The sequence below is a fragment of the Heterodontus francisci genome, chromosome 25 (genome assembly GCF_036365525.1).
Source record: "Heterodontus francisci isolate sHetFra1 chromosome 25, sHetFra1.hap1, whole genome shotgun sequence".
Classification (NCBI taxonomy): domain Eukaryota; kingdom Metazoa; phylum Chordata; class Chondrichthyes; order Heterodontiformes; family Heterodontidae; genus Heterodontus; species Heterodontus francisci.
Window position 1 is genome coordinate 63,489,516 of NC_090395.1, and position 20,019 is coordinate 63,509,534.

Sequence of the window (20,019 nt, forward strand, 5' to 3'; positions counted from 1 at the left end):
AAATTATTTTTTTTAAAGATTGTTTATGGTATTTCAATTTCTATCTTAATCCCCTGCTTGTATCCTAATCTTCAATTCTCTCTAAAATGATTAAAAAGTAAAGGAAAATTGGTGCTTTTTACTTCCTGGTTTGCTGCGTGACATCCTGCTTGATGACATCACTATTGCTGGGCGCAAAAGCTTTCCTGTAGATGCCAGAGGTGTCCTATAGATGGCAACGAAATGAAATTAACATTGGGAGAGATGAAATGCATGCCACAGAAATTGCTAAATCTTTGTGGGCTGCATTCTTTGGGGATCGTGTTCTGCTCTTTTCGCCACTGACTGCAAAATGTTTATAATGTAGAAAAATAATCCCAAACTGCCATGCAGTTTGGAATCAATCCTGAAAAGGAATAGTAGGGAAATTAGGAGTTGCCTCTGAAAGTGTGATGAAAAGAAATGCTTTAATGAGGTTTTTCAAGGCAGTTTAGATACATAAATCCAGAGGGTGACAATAAGGTGAATGAAGGCTCTGTCACTCATGGTATAGCTGCTGAAGGTAGGCCAGAACTGGATGATTAGAGTGTGCAAGATTGTGATGTTTATGTAGGGAGGAGCAAGGTCATGGAATGATATGTAAACACAAATAATATTTTTGAAATCATTGTATCATAGAATGGGAAACCACTGGAGCTCGGCAAGGCCGACAATGTAGGGAGACAAACTTTGTGCAGGATAGGATGTAACAATGGATTTTATGGAGAGTGGAGCTTGGGAATTTTGCAAGGATGTTGAAAAAGTTTAGTCTGGGGCAACAAAAGGCTTGCATTTGTATACCACTTTTCATATCCTGAGGACATCCCTATAACTGTCATGACCAATGACATTGAAGAACATCTCTGCCCTTCAAAAAAAAACCATGGGATTTTTACATCTGTCTGAACAAGCAGTTGGTGTTTTGGTTTAACATTTCCAAAAGATGTCATTTGATATAAGCAATGTCTCAATAGTGCACCCAGCTGTCAATTTAGATTATATTCTCAAGTTTATAGTGAAACCTCCAACTCTGGTCAAGAGCACCGAGTCTAGTTGGCACTAAGAAAAGGAATGAATGAGACTTCCATGGTTGGTTGAGGAGCTGCAATTATGGCGGCAGTATTATGGAAGTTGATGTTGACTGGATGTGGAGTTTGAAGCTCATTCTTACTTGAGCAGGTTGTCCAGGTTGCACATTGTTGGATTGAACTTGAATGGGAATCTTGGAAGGGGTTGGGATCATGGGCAATGGTGCAGAGTTTCTGACTGGGAGCTTGTAGAAAGGCTTTGGTTTTGCTTGTGTTTAGCTACAGAAATGTTTGGCTCATACACGCCTTGATGTTGGTGGTGGTAGTGCAGTAGAGCTGGTTATTATGGCATATATATGAATGCTTTCTAACTATATGTATAGAAAGGGTAGATACAGCACACCATAATTTACAGCATATCTTCAAAATGATGCTCTCTCCCATAGGTGACAAACGTAGATGATGATGGTAATGAGCTGGGCTCTGGGATCATGGAACTGACCAACTCTGAGCTGATTTTGCACACTAGAAAACGAGATGCTGTGAGATGGCCATACCTCTGTCTACGGCGCTATGGTTACGACTCCAACCTCTTCTCATTTGAAAGTGGAAGAAGGTGTCAGACTGGGCAAGGTTAGTTTTTGAATTGTCAATGGAACTGTTCATTAACTTGTATATAAATAGTACTAAACTAATCCTGTGTAATTCAGACCAGAGGCTTTTGTTCAAAAGAAACCTTTGGAAGAGCAGAACACTATCCCCAGACCACCAGTTAAAATCCTAGAGTCCAGTGTAATAAAAACAGAATTTGACTTCATTCAGTCTGACGAAACAGTAGCATCCTCATACTTTATAGGCAGGGCTACTGGTTTTCCTTTTAAGTGAAAAAATGAATTGAATTATGGAGTGTAATCCCCAAAATGTATTTATTATGGAGTTCATCGTAAAACTGGTCTTTAGCTTCAGGTGGGGAGCAGAGTGTTGGCATGTATGGGCGGGCAGTATGCGTTCCGAGCCATTTGAAGGTGGCTCTATCATGCTGAGCAAAGAGTTTCTGATGGCGAAGTCCACGCCATGCTGCCCTCGATGTAGCCCAGTCTCTGCCAGTCATGGATGAGCTGAATGTACAGCCAACGAAATTGGAACTCAGTGATGCCATTGATTCTCTAGCCAGCAGAAAAACCCCATGGAAGGATGGTATTACCCCTGAAATAATCAAGAATACCAAGCCTGCTATACTTCCAGCACTCTACGAACTGCTTTGCCTGTGCTGGGACGAGGGAGCAGTACCACAGGCCATGCGCGATGCCAATATCATCACCCTCTATAAGAACAAGGGTGACTGCGGTGGCTGCAACAACTACCGTGGAATCTCCCTGCTCAGCATAGTGGGGAAAGTCTTCGCTTGAGTTGCTTTAAACAGGCTCCAGAAGCTGGCCGAGCGTGTCTACCCTGAGGCACAGTGTGGCTTTCGAGCAGAGAGATCCACCATTGACATGCTGTTCTCCCTTCGCCAGCTACAGGAGAAATGCCGCGAACAACAGATGCCCCTCTACGTTGCTTTCATTGATCTCACCAAAGCCTTTGACCTCGTCAGCAGACGTGGTCTCTTCAGACTACTAGAAAAGATCGGATGTCCACCAAAGCTACTAAGTATCATCACCTCATTCCATGACAATATGAAAGGCACAGTTCAGCATAGATTTATAATCATCTTGAAAAGAATAAGTTCATTTGCGATAGTCAGCACGGTTTTGTGAAAGGTAGGTCGTGCCTCACAAACCTTATTGAGTTTTTCGAGAAGGTGACCAAACAGGTGGATGAGGGTAAAGCCGTGGATGTGGTGTATATGGATTTCAGTAAGGCGTTTGATAAGGTTCCCCACGGTAGGCTATTGCAGAAAATACGGAAGTATGGGGTTGAAGGTGATTTAGAGCTTTGGATCAGAAATTGGCTAGCTGAAAGAAGACAGATGGTGGTGGTTGATGGCAAATGTTCATCCTGGAGTTTAGTTACTAGTGGTGTACCGCAAGGTTCTGTTTTGGGGCCACTGCTGTTTGTCATTTTTATAAATGACCTGGATGAGGGTGTAGAAGGGTGGGTTAGTAAATTTGCGGATGACACGAAGGTCGGTGGAGTTGTGGATAGTGTCGAAGGGTATTGTAAGGTACAGAGGGACATAGATAGGCTGCAGAGCTGGGCTGAGAGATGGCAAATGGAGTTTAATGCGGAGAAGTGTGAGGTGATTCACTTTGGAAGGAGTAACAGCAATGCAGAGTACTGGGCTAATGGGAAGATTCTTGGTAGTGTAGATGAGCAGAGAGATCTTGGTGTCCAGGTACATAAATCCCTGAAAGTTGCCACCCAGGTTAATAGGGCTGTTAAGAAGGCATATGGTGTGTTAGCTTTTATTAGTAGGGGGATCGAGTTTCGGAGCCACGAGGTCATGATGCAGCTGTACAAAACTCTGGTGAGGCCGCACCTTGAGTATTGCGTGCAGTTCTGGTCACCGCATTATAGGAAGGATGTGGAAGCTTTGCAGAGGAGATTTACTAGGATGTTGCCTGGTATGGAGGGAAGGTCTTACGAGGAAAGGCTGAGGGACTTGGGGTTGTTTTCGTTAGAGAGAAGGAGGAGGAGAGGTGACTTAATAGAGACATACAAGATAATCAGAGGGTTAGATAGGGTGGATAGTGAGAGTCTTTTTCCTCGGATGATGATGGCAAACACGAGGGGACATAGCTTTAAGATGAGGGGTGAAAGATATAGGACAGATGTCAGAGGTAGTTTCTTTACGCAGAGAGTAGTAGGGGCGTGGAACGCCCTGCCTGCAACAGTAGTAGACTCGCCAACTTTAAGGGCATTTAAGTGGTCATTGGATAGACATATGGATGAAAATGGAATAGTGTAGGTCAGATGGTTTCACAGGTCGGCGCAACATCGAGGGCCGAAGGGCCTGTACTGCGCTGTAATGTTCTAATTCTAATTCTAATAGTGGTGCCTCATCAGACCCTTTGCCTATCCTGAGTGGCATGAAACAGGGCTGTGTTCTCGCACCTACACTGTTTAGGATAATCTTCTCCCTGCTGCTCTCACAAGTCTTTCAAGTCTTGAGAAGAAGGAATTTTCCTCCACACAAGATCAGGTGGCAGGTTGTTCAACCTTGCCCGTCTAAGAGCGAAGACCAAAGTACGGAAAGTCCTCATCAGGGAACTCCTCTTTGCTGACGATGCTGCATTAACATCTCACACTGAAGAGTGTCTGCAGAGATTCATCGACAGGATTGCGGCTGCCTGCAACGAATTTGGCCTAACCATCAGCCTCAAGAAAACTAACATCGTGGGACAAAACGTCAGAAATACTCCATCCATCAATATCGGCGACCACGCTCTGGAAGTGGTTCAAGAGTTCACTTGCCTCGGCTCAACTATCACCAGTAACCAGTCTCTCAATGCAGAAATCAACAAGCACATGGGAAAGGCTTCCACTGCTATGTCCAGACTGGCCAAGAGAGTGTGGGAAAATGGCGCACTGACACGGAACACAAAAGTCCGCATGTATCAAGCCTGTGTTCTCAGTACCTTGCTCTACGGCAGCAAGGCCTGGACAACATATGTCAGCCAAGAGCGACGTCTCAATTCATTCCATCTTCGCTGCCTCCGGAGAATCCTTGGCATCAGGTGACAGGACCGTATCTCCAACACAGAAGTCCTTGAGGCAGCCAACATCCCCAGCATACGCACCCTACTGAGCCAGTGGCCCTTGAGATGGCTTGGCCATGTGAGCCGCATGGAAGATGCAGGATCCCCAAGGACATATTGTACAGCGAGCTCGTCACTGGTATCAGACCCACCGGCCGTCCATGTCTCCGCTTTGAAGACATCTGCAAACGCGACATGAAGTCCTGTGACATTGATCACAAGTCGTGGGAGTCAGTTGCCAGTGATTGGCAGAGTTGGCGGGCAGCCATAAAGGCGGGGCTAAAGTGTGGCGAGTCGAAGAGACTTAGCAGTTGGCAGGAAAAAAGACAGAAGTGCAAGGGGAGAGTCAACTGTGTAACAGCCCCGACAACCAATTTTATCTGCAGCACCTGTGGAAGAGTCTGTCACTCTAGGATTGGCCTTTATAGCCACTCCAGGCGCTGCTTCACAAACCACTGACAACTTCCAGGCGTTTACCCATTGTCTTTCGAGACAAGGAGGCCAAAGAAGGAAGAAGAAGAATCCCCAAAATGTAGGTAAAAGTCCTGGAACCCCATAAGGCATTTCAGTTCAGAAGGCTAACTACTGATTACCTCCTAATTACATTTAGCTGTGACTTAACTACCTGTTTCACCTGGCTTGGCATAAAGTGAGGCGGTCGTGTACCAAGTTACTCTTCAGTATAAACGTAAAATGTGGGAGTCAGAGGTTCCACTTTTTGAAGAAAATTACAGAGGAATGAATGTCTGGGCCATGAATGGACAATCTACAATCTACCCTGTCTTAAACACTATTTTGCCTAGTACATAAGGCAGATTTCTTCATGGGTTTTCTTTGACTTCCAAAGAGAGTTGAGCACACCTCATCCGTTCTGACAAACAAATGTACAAAAAAAGGATGAGAAAAGATGATCAGTCCCACCTAACCCACTCCACCAAGACAATGGCAGAACCTCGCACCCTCTTCCACTCCACAGCGAGCCAAGCTGTCTCGGGGGCAAAGCAAAACAAAAAGAAAAGAGGCTAATCCAGGAAAAACTGAAGTTTCTCTGATTGTTGAAGCATCGTCCAGGAGACTGTGGTTGTTCATGTCTCTGCATAATCTCAATTAAGTATTATAGGGGATAAGTTTTAGGGAAAACTAGATGAGAATAGGAGGAAGAAAGGAATAGAACAATACTCTGATAAAATTAGATGGAATAGGTGGGAGGAGGTGGAAGTAGAGCATAAATACCGGGATAGACATGTTGGGTCGAATGGCCTTTTTGTATTGTAAATTCCATGTAGTAATTAAAAGCTGAATTTGATCTTTGCAGTCACCCTATCCATAGATTAGAGATACAGCACTGAAACAGGCCCTTCGGCCCTCCGAGTCTGTGCCGAACATCAACCACCCATTTATACTAATCCCATATTCCTACCAAACATCCCCACCTGTCCCTATATTTCCCTACCACCTACCTATACTAGTGACAATTTATAATGGCCAATTTACCTATCAACCTGCAAGTCTTTTGGCTTGTGGGAGGAAACCGGAACACCCGGAGAAAACCCACGCAGACACAGGGAGAACTTGCAAACTCCACACAGGCAGTACCCAGAATCGAACCCGGGTCCCTGGAGCTGTGAGGCTGCGGTGCTAACCACTGCGCCACTGTGCCGCCTTTTGGACGTCAAATTTGCCATCCCATAATTACGCTGTCAGAGCCCATTTTAATTTTTGTTTGGAATAATTTGGTTAATTGGGTAAGGAAAAAGTAAACTAGGAACATTACTTTTAAATTAACTTGTAAGTAGGTCCAGGGACATAGGCTCAAACTAGTAAAAGGTAAATTTAGGTCCAATATTAGAAGGCTGTTCACATAGTGCAATCAATACATTGAATGGAGTATCAGAGTAGTGGAGATGAAAATTTTGGAAACACTTTAAAAAAAAAATCAAGTGGAAAGCACAATGAGAGAACTATAGGGTCTTTCTGGATGAAGAAACTCATTTAGGCCAAATTACCTTTTATCATCCATTATCATCTGGTGATCCCCAAAGTGTGGAGTACTTTCATCCAAATAAATAATTGTCGGCTCAAGATCTCTGGTTGTCTGTTGGTCGGATTTGCTTGGCATTTATTAAATTTAGTTTTTACTCTTGTTAAACTAAATCACTAGATAAGAGTGCCACTATACTTTGGGGATCACCAGATGATTAAGACCCTATAGTTCTCTGATTGTGTTATCACGTTGCTTTTTCTTTCCAAGTAATTCCAGAATTTTCACCTCCACTACTTTACCAGAGAATGCATTCAGTGTGTTGACCACTCTGTGAAGAACCTCCTGATATTGGACCTAAATTTACCTTTTGCTAGTTTGAGCCTGTGTCCTTGGGCCTACACTCTCATTTTAAAGTAATTTTGCTAGTTTACCCTTTCCTTACTGTTTGCTATCTTGTATACTGCAGTAAGATAACCTCTCTGCCACCTTTCAGAGTTGAAAAACCCAAACTTCTCTAGTCTTTCTACATAGACCCCTAACTAAGGTTTAGCTTGTGTGCTCCATTTCAAAGCTAGGAATGGGAGAGAAGTTGGGGAAGGTTGTTATGTGTCTGATTTCCCCATTCTGTAAGCCCAAGTCATAGGATACTGTTGACTTGGGGCTATAGTGCAGCACACATGCATAAAATATGATGTCTTCCTGGCTAAAAGGAGATTTCAAGGTTCAACAAGATAAGCCGAAGAAACAGACATCACTGTGGCATCGTCCGTGGCCTATCTTCAGCTTCCTTTTAAGACTTTGTCGTGGGTCAGGAGTGCAGCTGCTCACTGACAATTCCAAAGTGTCAGAGAAATTTTTAATAAAACAAATACTCTACAGAATTTTTTTCTGAGGGTTGTGCGACTTTGGAACTCTCTGCCTCAGATGGTGGGGGTGGTCATTGAATATTTTTAAGGTGGAGGCAGATAGATTCTTGCTAGGCAAAGGAATCAAAGTTTATCGGGGGTAGATGGGAGCGTGGAATTCGAGATACAAACGGGTCAGCCATGATCTTGAATGGCGGAGCAGGCTAGAGGGGCCGAATGGCCTACTTCTCCTAATTCGTATGTTCGTCAGCTCCATTCACAACTCTTCTAATATTGAAGCAGCCCACGCCAGCTGCAAAGTTCTGTTTGAGAGAATAATATATTCACTGCTGGTCTGGATGGGTGCAGTTGCAACAGTCAAGAAGCTGAAAAGCCAGCATTGAGCATTCTGATTGATCAGCAGCTCTGCCACTGACTTGATGTCTACCCTCTTCACTATTACTGCACTGTGGGTACTGTATGTACGACCTACAGAATGCATGCAGAAACTCACCAAACTTAATTTAATAGAACCTGAAGGGCTGGGGGTGTTACCACTGGGAAGGATGAGAGTAACAGCATCAGGGGAACACCATTACTTCCACATTCTGCACTAAGCCATCCATCATCCTGACTTGGTCATAGATGGCCATTCCTTTGGAGTCCAGTAGGTCAAAATCCAGAAAGTCCTTACCTAATATCATTGTGAAAGCACCATCAGCACAAAGATTGTAGCACTTAATGAAGAATTCTCACCCCTGATTTCTCAAACAAGCAAGAATGAGCAAAGATACTCCCTTGACAGTGGTGCTGACATCCTGAAGGTGTATTTGTTCAGTGTTAAAACCATTTCCATTCAATACATTTATTGAAGTATGTATATAATTATACTGTAAAGTTAAGATCACAGTTTTGACCAGAACTTTAGTACAGTTATTTAAATTTCATTCTCTGCCCTCCTTATTGTACAACAGTTTGTTGGTGACTATTAAGTCTAACACTCCCTCCCTCCTCCTCCTCCTGTACACGCAGGAGATATGATTTGTAAAACACCTTTTCATTTAAATACCGTGTGGTATTTAACGCTGTTAGGTTGTGGGAAGATCCCCATTTACCTGAGCTGTTTCTTTCTGTAGTCAATAGTTTAAAATAAATTGCTGTCTGACAAACAGAAATTGATTTTGGGAGCTCCATTGTATTTTTAAATCTAATAGTTTCTGAGCACCACCTACTGCCTGCTAAAAGAACTGCTGGAAAACTTGAAGCATTGATTTTATGTTGCAGGAAAATGTTTAGTTTAGTTTAGTTTAGAGATACAGCACTGAAACAGGCCTTTCGGCCCACCGAGTCTGTGCCGACCATCAACCACCCATTTATACTAATCCTACACTAATTCCATATTCCTAACACATCCCCACCTGTCCCTATATTTCCCTACCACCTACCTATACTAGGGGAAATTTATAATGGCCAATTTACCTATCAACCTGCAAGTCTTTGGCATGTGGGAGGAAACCGGAGCACCCGGAGGAAACCCACGCAGACACAGGGAGAACTTGCAAACTCCACACAGGCAGTACCCAGAATTGAACCCGGGTCGCTGGAGCTGTGAGGCTGCGGTGCTAACCACTGTGCCGTGGGTGATCACTCGGAATATACATAGAATTGATGGTTTATTTTGTTATAGTAGATCTTAAAGGCTGTGTTGCACACAGTGATTCTTGATCCTGTATGTTGAGTATGAGTGGCTGAGTTTTATGGTGTATGAAATTAGAATAATTTGACAAAAGTACTGATTGTCAGATCTCAAATGGTGAGCCCATCAAAACAATCCTGGATTTCATTGAATAAAATCTCAAGGTTATGCATTCCTTGACGCCTTTTTCAGGACTCTTGCTTTTCACTACTTGCACAATAACTGATTGTTACTTTGCAGGCATTTTTGCCTTCAAGTGTTCACGTGCTGAGGAGATTTTCAACCTTCTCCAGGAGATCATGCAGTGTAACAGTATCAACGTAGTTGAGGAGCCCATGATGATATCAAGAAACACTCATCCAACAGAACTTGATTTACCAAGGACGCCTCAGACACCAACCAGTGAGTGATTGTGGAAGACATTTTTTGGGTGGCTGGGCTTGAAAGAAAACAGGTTGTGGAATTGGATTAATTGTGTTGGATAGATATTTTTTACATTCCCTACGAACATCCTTTAGCCACATTGTCTAGTTGTACAACTGTGACCACCTACAACAACAACAACTAGCATTTATATAGCACTTTTAATGTATAACAAATGTCCCCAGGTGCTTTACAGAGATGTAATGACGAAGTGAAAGAAGGAGGTACCCAGAGGCGTGACCAAAAGCTTGGCTGTAGAGGTTGATTTTCAGGAGGGGTTTAAAGGAGGAGAGAGATGTTGAGATGGAGGATTAAGGGAACAAATTTCAGAACATGAGGCCTAGATAGCTGAAGGCATGGCTACCAGGTGAAAGGAGGGAGAAATGCACAAAAGGCCAGAGTCAAGAAAGGAGAGGTTGGATTGGCAAGGGTGGGGGCAGTGGTGGTGGTTTGTGTGGCTTGAAGAGGTTACAGAGCTAGGGAGGGGCAAGGTTATGAAGAGACTTAAATCAAGGATAAATACTTTAAATTAGATGTGTCAGCAAGGGCAAAGTACACCAGATACACTGAAGTCTGCGCTTGGACTTAATGGAGCAAAGATGGGGGCCATGCCAGGGGATTGACTGGTGAGAGTAAATGTTTTGCTTTGGATAGGGGCATCAAAAGTGGAGGTGAAGGAGTGGTTGAGCAAATGAACGGCTGCAGAAATATTGTGGTGAAGGGAATGCGAAAAACTTGACAGTGGGGAGTTTGAAAGTGCAGCTGTAAATAACTTGAATTGTTTTCCAGGGTTGGCACAGAAGGAAGTAGTGGTGGAAGGGAGTAAAAGTACAGGTGAAATGCCCTCTTATCGTGTTTATGTGACACGAGATTTAATTCTACAGCCTGTATTTCATTGTTAAGCTGTAATGAAGTCTGAAGTGATATTCCATTTGCTGAGTTTTAAAGTTCCTGCTGTTGTGTGTGTCACCTTTTCTGACACCCTCATACTCCCTATGCATGCTATGGAGCCTCAAACCCAAAATTGTTCTATCTTGGGTTTTGTTTCTCGAGAGTACATGATTCCTTCCACTGGGGAAAAACTGATTTGTGTTTGCCATACATATTTCATGTATGTGTCGAATTCATGCTGGTGTAACTCTTGGTATAATCTAATAATTATATTGCTGTTGAATTTCTTGGAAGGGCCCAATGATCTTTCCACAAATGTGAAAAGCTTAGTGGTAGAGGAATAAATATGGAGCAGAATACCTGGAGGGAGTTTGGAATAGTTTGTGTCACCGTACAGTTCAATTTGCTGAAGTAAAGCTGAGTGCGAATGACTTTGTTTTCAGCCCCTGGTTTCGCTGTGCCAGTATTTCCAAATGGATTCCCTTGTTACCCACCAATAGGCGATGGTTCCTCTCACCCGTCAACTCGACATCCCTCCATAGGAAGCACGCGCCTTTCCTCAGTGGGCGAAGAGTCCACTCATCCTTTGATTGTAGGTGATGATCAGGTACGTGCACGTCTATTTATGACAGATTAATTTACAGGTTGAAAGTTCCACCATGTATGAATGAGCAAAGCCTCGGTATTGCTGTAATGCAATGAAAATGATGTTTTTTGGGCTGATGCAAGTTGGCTTTTTTATATCTTTGTTTTAAATATGCGGAGACCCACAAAAGATTTGCGATGAAATTAGTTTCTTAATTTCAACAGTACTTCTCTAAATCCCCATCACTATCTCCCATTCCATACCTCCCGTGCTGTTTCCGCCCCCCCCGCAATGTCAACCTGTCTCCCCTGCACTCCTCCCATGTGTTTTTCTCCCTCCCATGCCATCCACCCCCTCTCCAATCCCTCCAGCCAGGGTAACTTTGTTGTTGGGCTCCCCTTACCTTCTGTTTGTCTTTGGTCTGCCACTGCCTCTGGAGGGCACCACCAGTTCCACAATTAATGTGGAAAATATTACTTGGGTTTTGTGTTTGCAAATGTATTTTTTGAGGGTGGGGACAGCTTCACTTCCCAAACCCTGCATGTTATGAGGATGAGGGGAGACTTTGTGGAGCAGTTGTGGGAGGGAAAATGGGACACTTTGCCTGACCATACCGTGGAGTGGTTGGCGGGGTGGAGGCGTGTGGAAAGAGAGGGAGTCGGCACCTTGCTGGTTTTACCCCGGGGAGCGAGAGCGAGAACGAGAAAACCTCGCCTGACTGTGCCCCAAGGAGAGAGGAGTCGGCACCTCATCTGACCGTAACTGGGGAATTTACCTTCTGTTTTTTTTTTGTTTTCGCAGTTAGTAAACACTTCTCTGAAGCACAATTTTTACAAAGTTGCCGTGCCTGTCATCCCCCACACAAAAAAATTATTTCCTCTACTCGCCTCCATCCCAGTTGAAAATTGCACTATAACTAAACTCAGGCACCATCCACCAAACAAACGCACCAACAGACGCACTCCTTATAGTAACATTAAGATACCAAGTGTATTAATGTAACAATTTTTGATCCATTAGTTAGAAGCCACTTGGAATAAAGAAGTCCTAAACCAACATATGCACCCCTTAAACTGACTAATCAAAACAGTGCAGACAGACAAAAGCTGCGTGTTATTATTATTATAGATATTTGGAATTCGGGGAGGCGTTGGCGTAGTGGTATTGTCACTGGACTAGTAACCCAGAAACCCAGGGTATTGCTCTGGGGACATGGGTTCGGATCCCACCACTGCAGAAGGTGGAATTTGAATTCAATTAATAAATCTGGAATTTAAAAAAAAAAAAGGACCATGAAACCATTGTCAATTGTTGTAAAAACCCATCTGGTTCACTAATGTTCTTTAGGGAAGGAAATCTGCTGTCCTTACCTGGTCTGGCCGACATGTGACTCCAGACCCACAGCAATGTGGTTGACTCTTACATGCCCTCTGAAATGGCCTAGCAAGCCGCTCAGTTGTATCTAATCGCTACGAAGTCAATAAAAAGGAATCTAGCATCGACCTAGGCAACGGAAACGACAATGGCAAACCCAGCCCTGTCGACCTTGCAAAGTCCTCCTTACTAACATCTGGGGGCTTGTGCCAAAGTTGGGAGAGCTGTCCCACAGACTAGTCAAGCAACAGCCTGACATAGTCATACTCACGGAATCATACCTGACAGACAATGTCCCAGACACTGCCATCATCATCCCTGGGTATGTCCTGTCCCACCGGCGGGACAGATTCACCAGAGGTGGCGGCACAGTGGTATACAGTAGGGAGGAAGTTGCCCTGGGAGTCCTCAACATCGACTGTGGACCCCATGAAGTCTCATGGCATCAGATCAAACATGGACAAGGAAACCTCCTGCTGATTACCACCTACCGTCTTCCCTCAGCTGATGAGTCAGTAGTCCTCCATGTTGAACAGCACTGGGAGAAAGCACTGAGGGTAGCGAGGGCACAGAATGTATTCTGGGTGGGGGACTTCAATGTCCATCACCAAGAGTGGCTTTGTAGCACCACTAGTGACCAAGCTGGCTGAATCCTAAAGCACATAGCTGCTAGACTGGGTATGCGGCAGGTGGTGAGGGAACCAACAAGAGGGGAAAACATACTTGACCTCATCCTCACCAATCTGCCTGCTGCAGATGCATCTGTCCATGACAGCATTGGTAGGAGTGACCACCGCACAGTCCTTGCGGAGACGAAGTCCCGCTTTCACATTGAGGATACCCTCCATCGTGTTGTGTGGCACAATCACCGTGCTAAATGGAATCGATTTCGAACAGATCTAGCAATGCAAAACTGGGCATCCATGAGGCGCTGTGGACCATCAGCAGCAGCAGAATTGTACTCAGCCACAATCTGTAACCTCATGGCCCGGCATATCCCCCACTCTACCATTACCATTAAGCCAGGTGACCAACCCTGGTTTAATGAAGAGTGCAGGAGGGCATGCCAGGAACAACACCAGGCATACCTCAAAATGAGGTGTCAACCTGGTGAAGCTACAACGCAGGACTATCTGTGTGCCAAACTGCATTAGCAGCATGCGATAGACAGAGCTTAAGCGATCCCATAACCAATGGATCAAATCTAAGCTCTGCAGTCCTGCCACATCCAGCCGTGAATGGTGGTGGACAATTAAACAACTAACTGGAGGAGGTGGCTCCACAAATATCCCCATCCTCAATGATGGGGGAGCCCAGCACATCAGTGCAAAAGATAAGGCTGAAGCATTTGCAAAAATCTTCAGCCAGAAGTACCGAGTTGATCCATCTCGGCCTCCTCCTGAAGTCCCCAGTATCACAGATGCCAGACTTCAGCCAATTCAATTCACTCCGCGTGATATCAAGAAACGACTGAAGGCACTGGATACTGCAAAGGCTATGGGCCCTGACAGTATTCCGGCAATAGTACTGAAGACCTGTGCTCCAGAACTTGCCGCACCCCTAGTCAAGCTGTTCCAGTACAGCTACAACACTGACATCTATCCGGCAATGTGGAAAATTGCCCAGGTATGTCCTGTACACAAAAAGCAGGACAAGTCCAACCAAGCCAATTACCGCCCCATCAGCCTACTCTCAATCATCAGTAAAGTGATGGAAGGTGTCATCAACAGTGCCATCAGGCGGCATTTGCTTAGCAATAACCTGCTCAGTGACGCTCAGTTTGGGTTCCGCCAGAGCCACTCAGCTCCTGACCTTATTACAGCCTTGGTTCAAACATGGACAAAAGAGCTGAACTCGAGGTGAGGTGAGAGTGACTGCCTTTGACATCAAGGCAGCATTTGACCGAGTATGGCATCAAGGAGCCCTCGCAAAACTGAGGTCAATGGGAATCAGGGGGAAAACCCTCCGCTGGCTGGAGTCATACCTAGCGCAAAGGAAGATGGTTGTGGTTGTTGGAGGTCAATCATCTCAGCTCCAGGACATCACTGCAGGAGTTCCTCAGGATAGTGTCCTAGGCCCAACCATCTTCAGCTGCTTCATCAATGATCTTCCTTCAGTCATAAGGTCAGAAGTGGGGATGTTCGCTGATGATTGCACAATGTTCAGCACCATTCGTGACTCCTCAGATACTGAAGCAGTCCGTGTAGAAATGCAGCAAAACTTGGACAATATCCAGGCTTGGGCTGATAAGTGGCAAGTAACACTCGCGCCACACAAGTGCCAGGCAATGACCATCTCCAACAGGAGAGAATCTAACCATCTCCCCTTGACATTCAATGGCGTTACCATCGCTGAATCCCCCACTATCAACATCCTAGGGGCTACCATTGACCAGAAACTGAACTGGAGTGGCCATATAAATAACATGGCTACAAGAGCAGCTCAGAGGCTAGGAATCCTGCGGCGAGTAACTCATCTCCTGACTCCCCAAAGCGTGTCCACCATCTACAAAGCAGAAGTCAGGAGTGTGATGCAATACTCTCCACTTGCCTGAATGGGTGCAGCTCCAACAACACTCAAGAAGCTCGACACCGTCCAGGACAAAGCAGCCCACTTGATTGGCACCCCATCTACAAACGTTCACTCCCTCCACCACCGACGCACAGTGGCAGCAGTGTTTACCATCTACAAGATGCACTGCAGCAATGCACCAAGGCTCCTTAGACAGCACCTTCCAAACCCGCGACCTCTACCAACTAGAAGGACAAGGGCAGCAAATGCTTGGGAACCCCACCACCTGCAAGTTCCCCTCCAAGACACACACCATCCTGACTTGGAACTATATCGCCGTTCCTTCACTGTTGCTGGGTCAAAATCCTGGCACTCCCTTCCTAACAGCACTGTGGGTGTACCTACCCCAAATGGACTGCAGTGGTTCAAGAAGGCAGCTCACCACCACCTTCTCAAGGGCAATTAGGGATGGGCAATAAATGCTGGCCTGGCCAGCGACGCCCACATCCCACGAATGAATACAAAAAATTTAAAAAATGAGAATAAACAACAAATATCAGCATCTGAAAAGGCAGATGGTGCTTTTGGTCTGTACTGTGTCTTAGAACAAAGGGTAGTGAAAATCTGCTAGGTGAATTGAACATTTCAAAACTAATATTGCTATATTCTTATCCTATCCCCACCTCACTTGCTTATTAACCTGTGACATTTTTAATATTTGTCACTTCCGAAGAAGGGTCACTGATCCGAAACGTTTACTCTGCTTCTCTTTGCACAGATGCTGTCAGACCTGCTGAGTATTTCCAGCACTTGTTTTTATTTCAGATTTCTAGCATCCGCAGTATTTTGCTTTTATATTGCTATATTCTTGTCAGGCAAGGGTAATCAAGGCTACAGAACCAAGGCAAGTAGATGGAGTTGATGCACAGATCAGCCATGATCTAATTAAATGGCAGAATGGGCTTGAGGGGCTGAATGGCCTACTCCTGTCCTCTCAGCTGGGAGATGAGCAAGCCACTTTAGATGGTGAAACCTTGTTTGGAAAGAGGCTATATTATTTTCAGCCACCAGATGGGGCAAATGCATTGCACAATTACAGTCGAGAAGCGATCAGAATTTAGTCCCGAATTCTATTGCAGCAATAACTTCTGGAGAAATGTAGTGCTAAATCTGTTAAAGCACTCGTACTGGCATTTCTTAACTGCTTTGCTTGATCAGAAAGTACATTTTGTAGTGGTAGATTCTTGAAATTATTTTAACCCGTATATGTGCTGGAAATGTCAGGCTGGACATGTGGATGAGATGTACAGTGTGCAGCGCATCCTCCATTGCACATAATTCATCGAAATATCTAACAAAGTGGTTAGTGTTCCAGGGTAAGCTTTTATTTGAATTGTTGTATCTGTCATCGAAATAGATTTAGATATGCACAGTGGCACAGTGGTTAGCACCGCAGCCTCACAGCTCCAGCGACCCGGGTTCAATTCTGGGTACTGCCTGTGTGGAGTTTGCAAGTTCTCCCTGTGTCTGCATGGGTTTTCTCCGGGTGCTCCGGTTTCCTCCCACATGCCAAAAGACTTGCAGGTTGGTAGGTAAATTGGCCATTATAAATTGCCCCTAGTATAGGTAGGTGGTAGGAAAATATAGGGACAGGTGGGGATGTGGTAGGAATATGGGATTAGTGTAGGATTAGTATAAATGGGTGGTTGATGGTCGGCACAGACTCGGTGGGCCGAAGGGCCTGTTTCAGTGCTGTATCTCTAAACTAAACTAAATTAACCAAATTACCTAGTATTAAAATTCTGTCCGATTATTGAAAGAGGAATATTATTTGGTTATTGTTAAATAGAATACTTGGTGAATAGGCATAATTTATTTTTTAGAATTCATATATAATGGATAGTTTTTCATTGGAAAACTTAAAGACTAAATTCAAATTGTCCATTATGATGGCAACCTAACCAAATTACACAGCAAGGGGAGAAATCAATTGGATTCCACGGTTTCCGATTATTTATACTATCCATGTTGGTCTCACAACATAGCACACATTTTAGGGCACTGGGCAGATGATTGATTCAGATAAATTATTGATTTATTTTATTGGTTAAAATGAAGAAAATCAGGTTATGTTCTCTTTTTAGTAGACAATGGGATAGGTCTGTGGACTGAGAACCTCTCCAGTTGAATTAAAACAGATTGTATTACTATAATATGGGCAAGTCAAATCATTTTATTTCCTCCACTCATTGTATATCTGGCGGATCCATGCACAGTCCTGATTAAATTTGATAATGTTTAGAAATTCTAAGCATACAGTTAGTGACTATAATTCTTTATCAACATTTTGTGGCCCGTTTTCCTACAGATCCACACCTATGTGAACACTTCCAACGTTGATGAGGAGCGGAAGAGAAGACCCTGTGTTCATGGTCTGACGGAGACACGGCCGTCCGTCTCTGAAATGATGCGAAGCCATGCAAATCACTGTTCTGTAACGGAGGACAGAATTCCTCAAGTCCTCCTGCAGCCAGGAGAGGTCAAGTTTGTCCTAGGGCCAACACCAGTTCAGAAACGAATAATGGAGCGCGAAAGGATAGAGAGACAGAAAGATCACACAGAGCACAGAGGTGTTGGATTGAGTTTTGTGGACCGAGATAGTATCCATGATGGCAATGAGTACAACATGGCGTGTGCGTCTAACAACAAGATGAGTTATGAGAATGTTAACGGTTTACTTGTGTCCGCTGGCGCAGGGTTACGACGAGGTCGGCTCAAGATGGGTGGGGATGGCCAGAACCTTAATAACTGTGCTCATAGGAAGACAGCCATGCTGAACTATGAAAATCTGCCCTCTTTACCTCCTGTGTGGGAAAGCCAGACACAAAGGCGGGAAGAAGAGGATTGGAGTGACCCTGGAACCCCTCCACAAAATGGATACCACAATAACTTTGACCCACTGCGGAACTATGTTAATACTGAGAATGTAACTATTCAACCTGGTTTACATAAAGTAGACTTCACCCGGCGGCGGGATTGCACTCCGAATGTCTTCAGCTTTGACTTTAAGCGTCCATGCCCCGAACAAAGGCAACTAAACTACATCCAAGTGGAGCTGGAGGGTGGGAGTGACTCTGATAACCCCCAGACCCCCAAAATGCCCAGCACTCCAATCCCGCCAACTCCGACACGTAGGACTGAGTTTTACGCTGTGATAGACATTAAAAAGACAGCTGCTATGTCCAGTTTGCAAAAAGCACTACCAAGGGATGATGGGACATCAAGGAAGACGAGGCACAACAGTACAGATCTGCCATTGTAAGCACCAGCAATTTTCATTCTTTAGATATTAGTGTTTACACCTTCCTGTTCAAATTGGGGCGCAGTTCCATTATTAGAAGTAAAATTCTTCTGTTGCTGCACCCAAGTAGCTGCGCTTCCTACATGAACCTGGGTAGCTATTTGATCATGAAGTGCATTACAGCTGAACTTTTGCATCTACATGTGCCCATTTTCAGGTAGGACTAGCAATAACAGGTGGGAGCCCTGGTTGATTTCTAACTTGGTAACATCTCCACAACCTCTGCTGCACAGGTCAGCTGATCCACAAAGGTCACGGATTAAATTAGGAACTTGCTGCTTTCTATCTTTTTTTTCAAAAAAGGAAAAGCTGGAAATCTGAAACAAAGGTACAAACTGCTGGAAATGCACATTGGGATACCCAGCAACTGTGAAGAGAAAAGTGCAGTTGTGATATTTCTGCAGCGTCAGACTAAGTATGTATTGGGGCCCTGGACCCTCTGCACTCATCCTGCATAGACCCCCCCCCACCCCCCCATTGATCTAGGAAAACACGAGTATGTAATAAAAGGCATGAAATTCAAGTCCGTAGAATGCTTACATACTGTCAATAAAGCAACTCATATTACAATATACTATATTTAAATGAAACTGCATCATTTTACCAAACCCCCAATGTTTGTATAGTGCCCTGTTTGGGGTTGGTGTTTGGCAGGGACCCCAGGGCACAGCGCTGTATGTGAATTAATATGCCCATGTGTTTCAGGTATAGACAGTTCAATAGCCTGATTAGTTTTTACAGTTGCTGGTTGCCCTGTGTATCGCTAGCATTTTCTGTGTTGTTGTATGGCTTAGCGATGCACAGTGGGATGAATTTACCTATTGAATCATGAGAGGAACCCAAAGTAATTCATTTAATTTGAATTATAAGGTGGCAGGTCTGCAGAATAAGTTTGGTTTTGAAACTATATGGTTCTTCCTCGTTGAGTCTTTTTGGGAATTTAAACAAAACGTTAAAATTTTTTGTATTTACATTCTCCAGCTGTCAAACTATGGCATGACAACTGGGGAGAAAAATAGTCATCACTAATTTTGGATACATTTAGTGTAAAAGTGGCAGTACTATGTTGATTCTCTTTATTTTCTACCCCTCTCTTGAAGCTGGTTATTTGTCCTTGTATACTGGTTGTATGGAAACCCACTCAACTGGCCATTCTTATGTAGCCCGTGACGTGAAGTGTTTACAGCTAATATCTGTTAAGTGCTTTCCAGCAAGATTCATCACACGGCAGTCAGGAGTCAGAGCCTGGCTGTGTTGCTTTTTTCAAGACTTCATCTGAAGAATGGACTTGAATCATTCATTTATACTTTAAAACCCATTCGTGTGTATTTTATATTTTGGTTAATTTTTTTGGGGCATTTAAAGTGTCAGGAAAGCACTTTCATTTTGTGATTTTTTTTTTTTTTGCTTCCCCCCCCTCCCCCCCCTTGTTTGGCCATTGACGTGTTCTTGCACACTGGAGTGTTTTACAAGGAGGTATGTTGCAGAGAAAGTAAAGTTGGAAGACGGTTTTACTCTTAGTTGGGTATTGTATGCTATTTTACTGGAATAGGTCAGACATCCATATTCATGCATGTTTTTAATCCTCCTTCTATGTTTTA

At 44.2% G+C, this 20,019-nt stretch overlaps 1 protein-coding gene across 7 annotated transcripts in view; it reads left to right on the forward strand.

Annotated features, from left to right (window-relative positions):
• The window catches only part of LOC137383932 (fibroblast growth factor receptor substrate 2-like), an 85,666-nt gene that overhangs the window by 58,499 nt on the left and 7,148 nt on the right, over positions 1 to 20,019 (forward strand). For 5 of the 7 annotated variants that reach the window (XM_068057337.1, XM_068057340.1, XM_068057338.1 and 2 more), the window contains 5 exons: positions 1,493 to 1,679; positions 9,513 to 9,674; positions 11,030 to 11,193; positions 17,426 to 18,375; positions 19,519 to 20,019. In XM_068057337.1, coding sequence (XP_067913438.1) covers positions 1,493 to 1,679; positions 9,513 to 9,674; positions 11,030 to 11,193; positions 17,426 to 18,375; positions 19,519 to 19,588 — 1,533 coding nt within the window. In that variant the 3' untranslated portion in view covers positions 19,589 to 20,019. Of the gene's footprint in view, positions 1 to 1,492; positions 1,680 to 9,512; positions 9,675 to 11,029; positions 11,194 to 17,425; positions 18,380 to 19,518 lie in introns of those variants that run through there. The other 2 variants (XM_068057342.1, XM_068057343.1) reach the window with 2 other exon arrangements.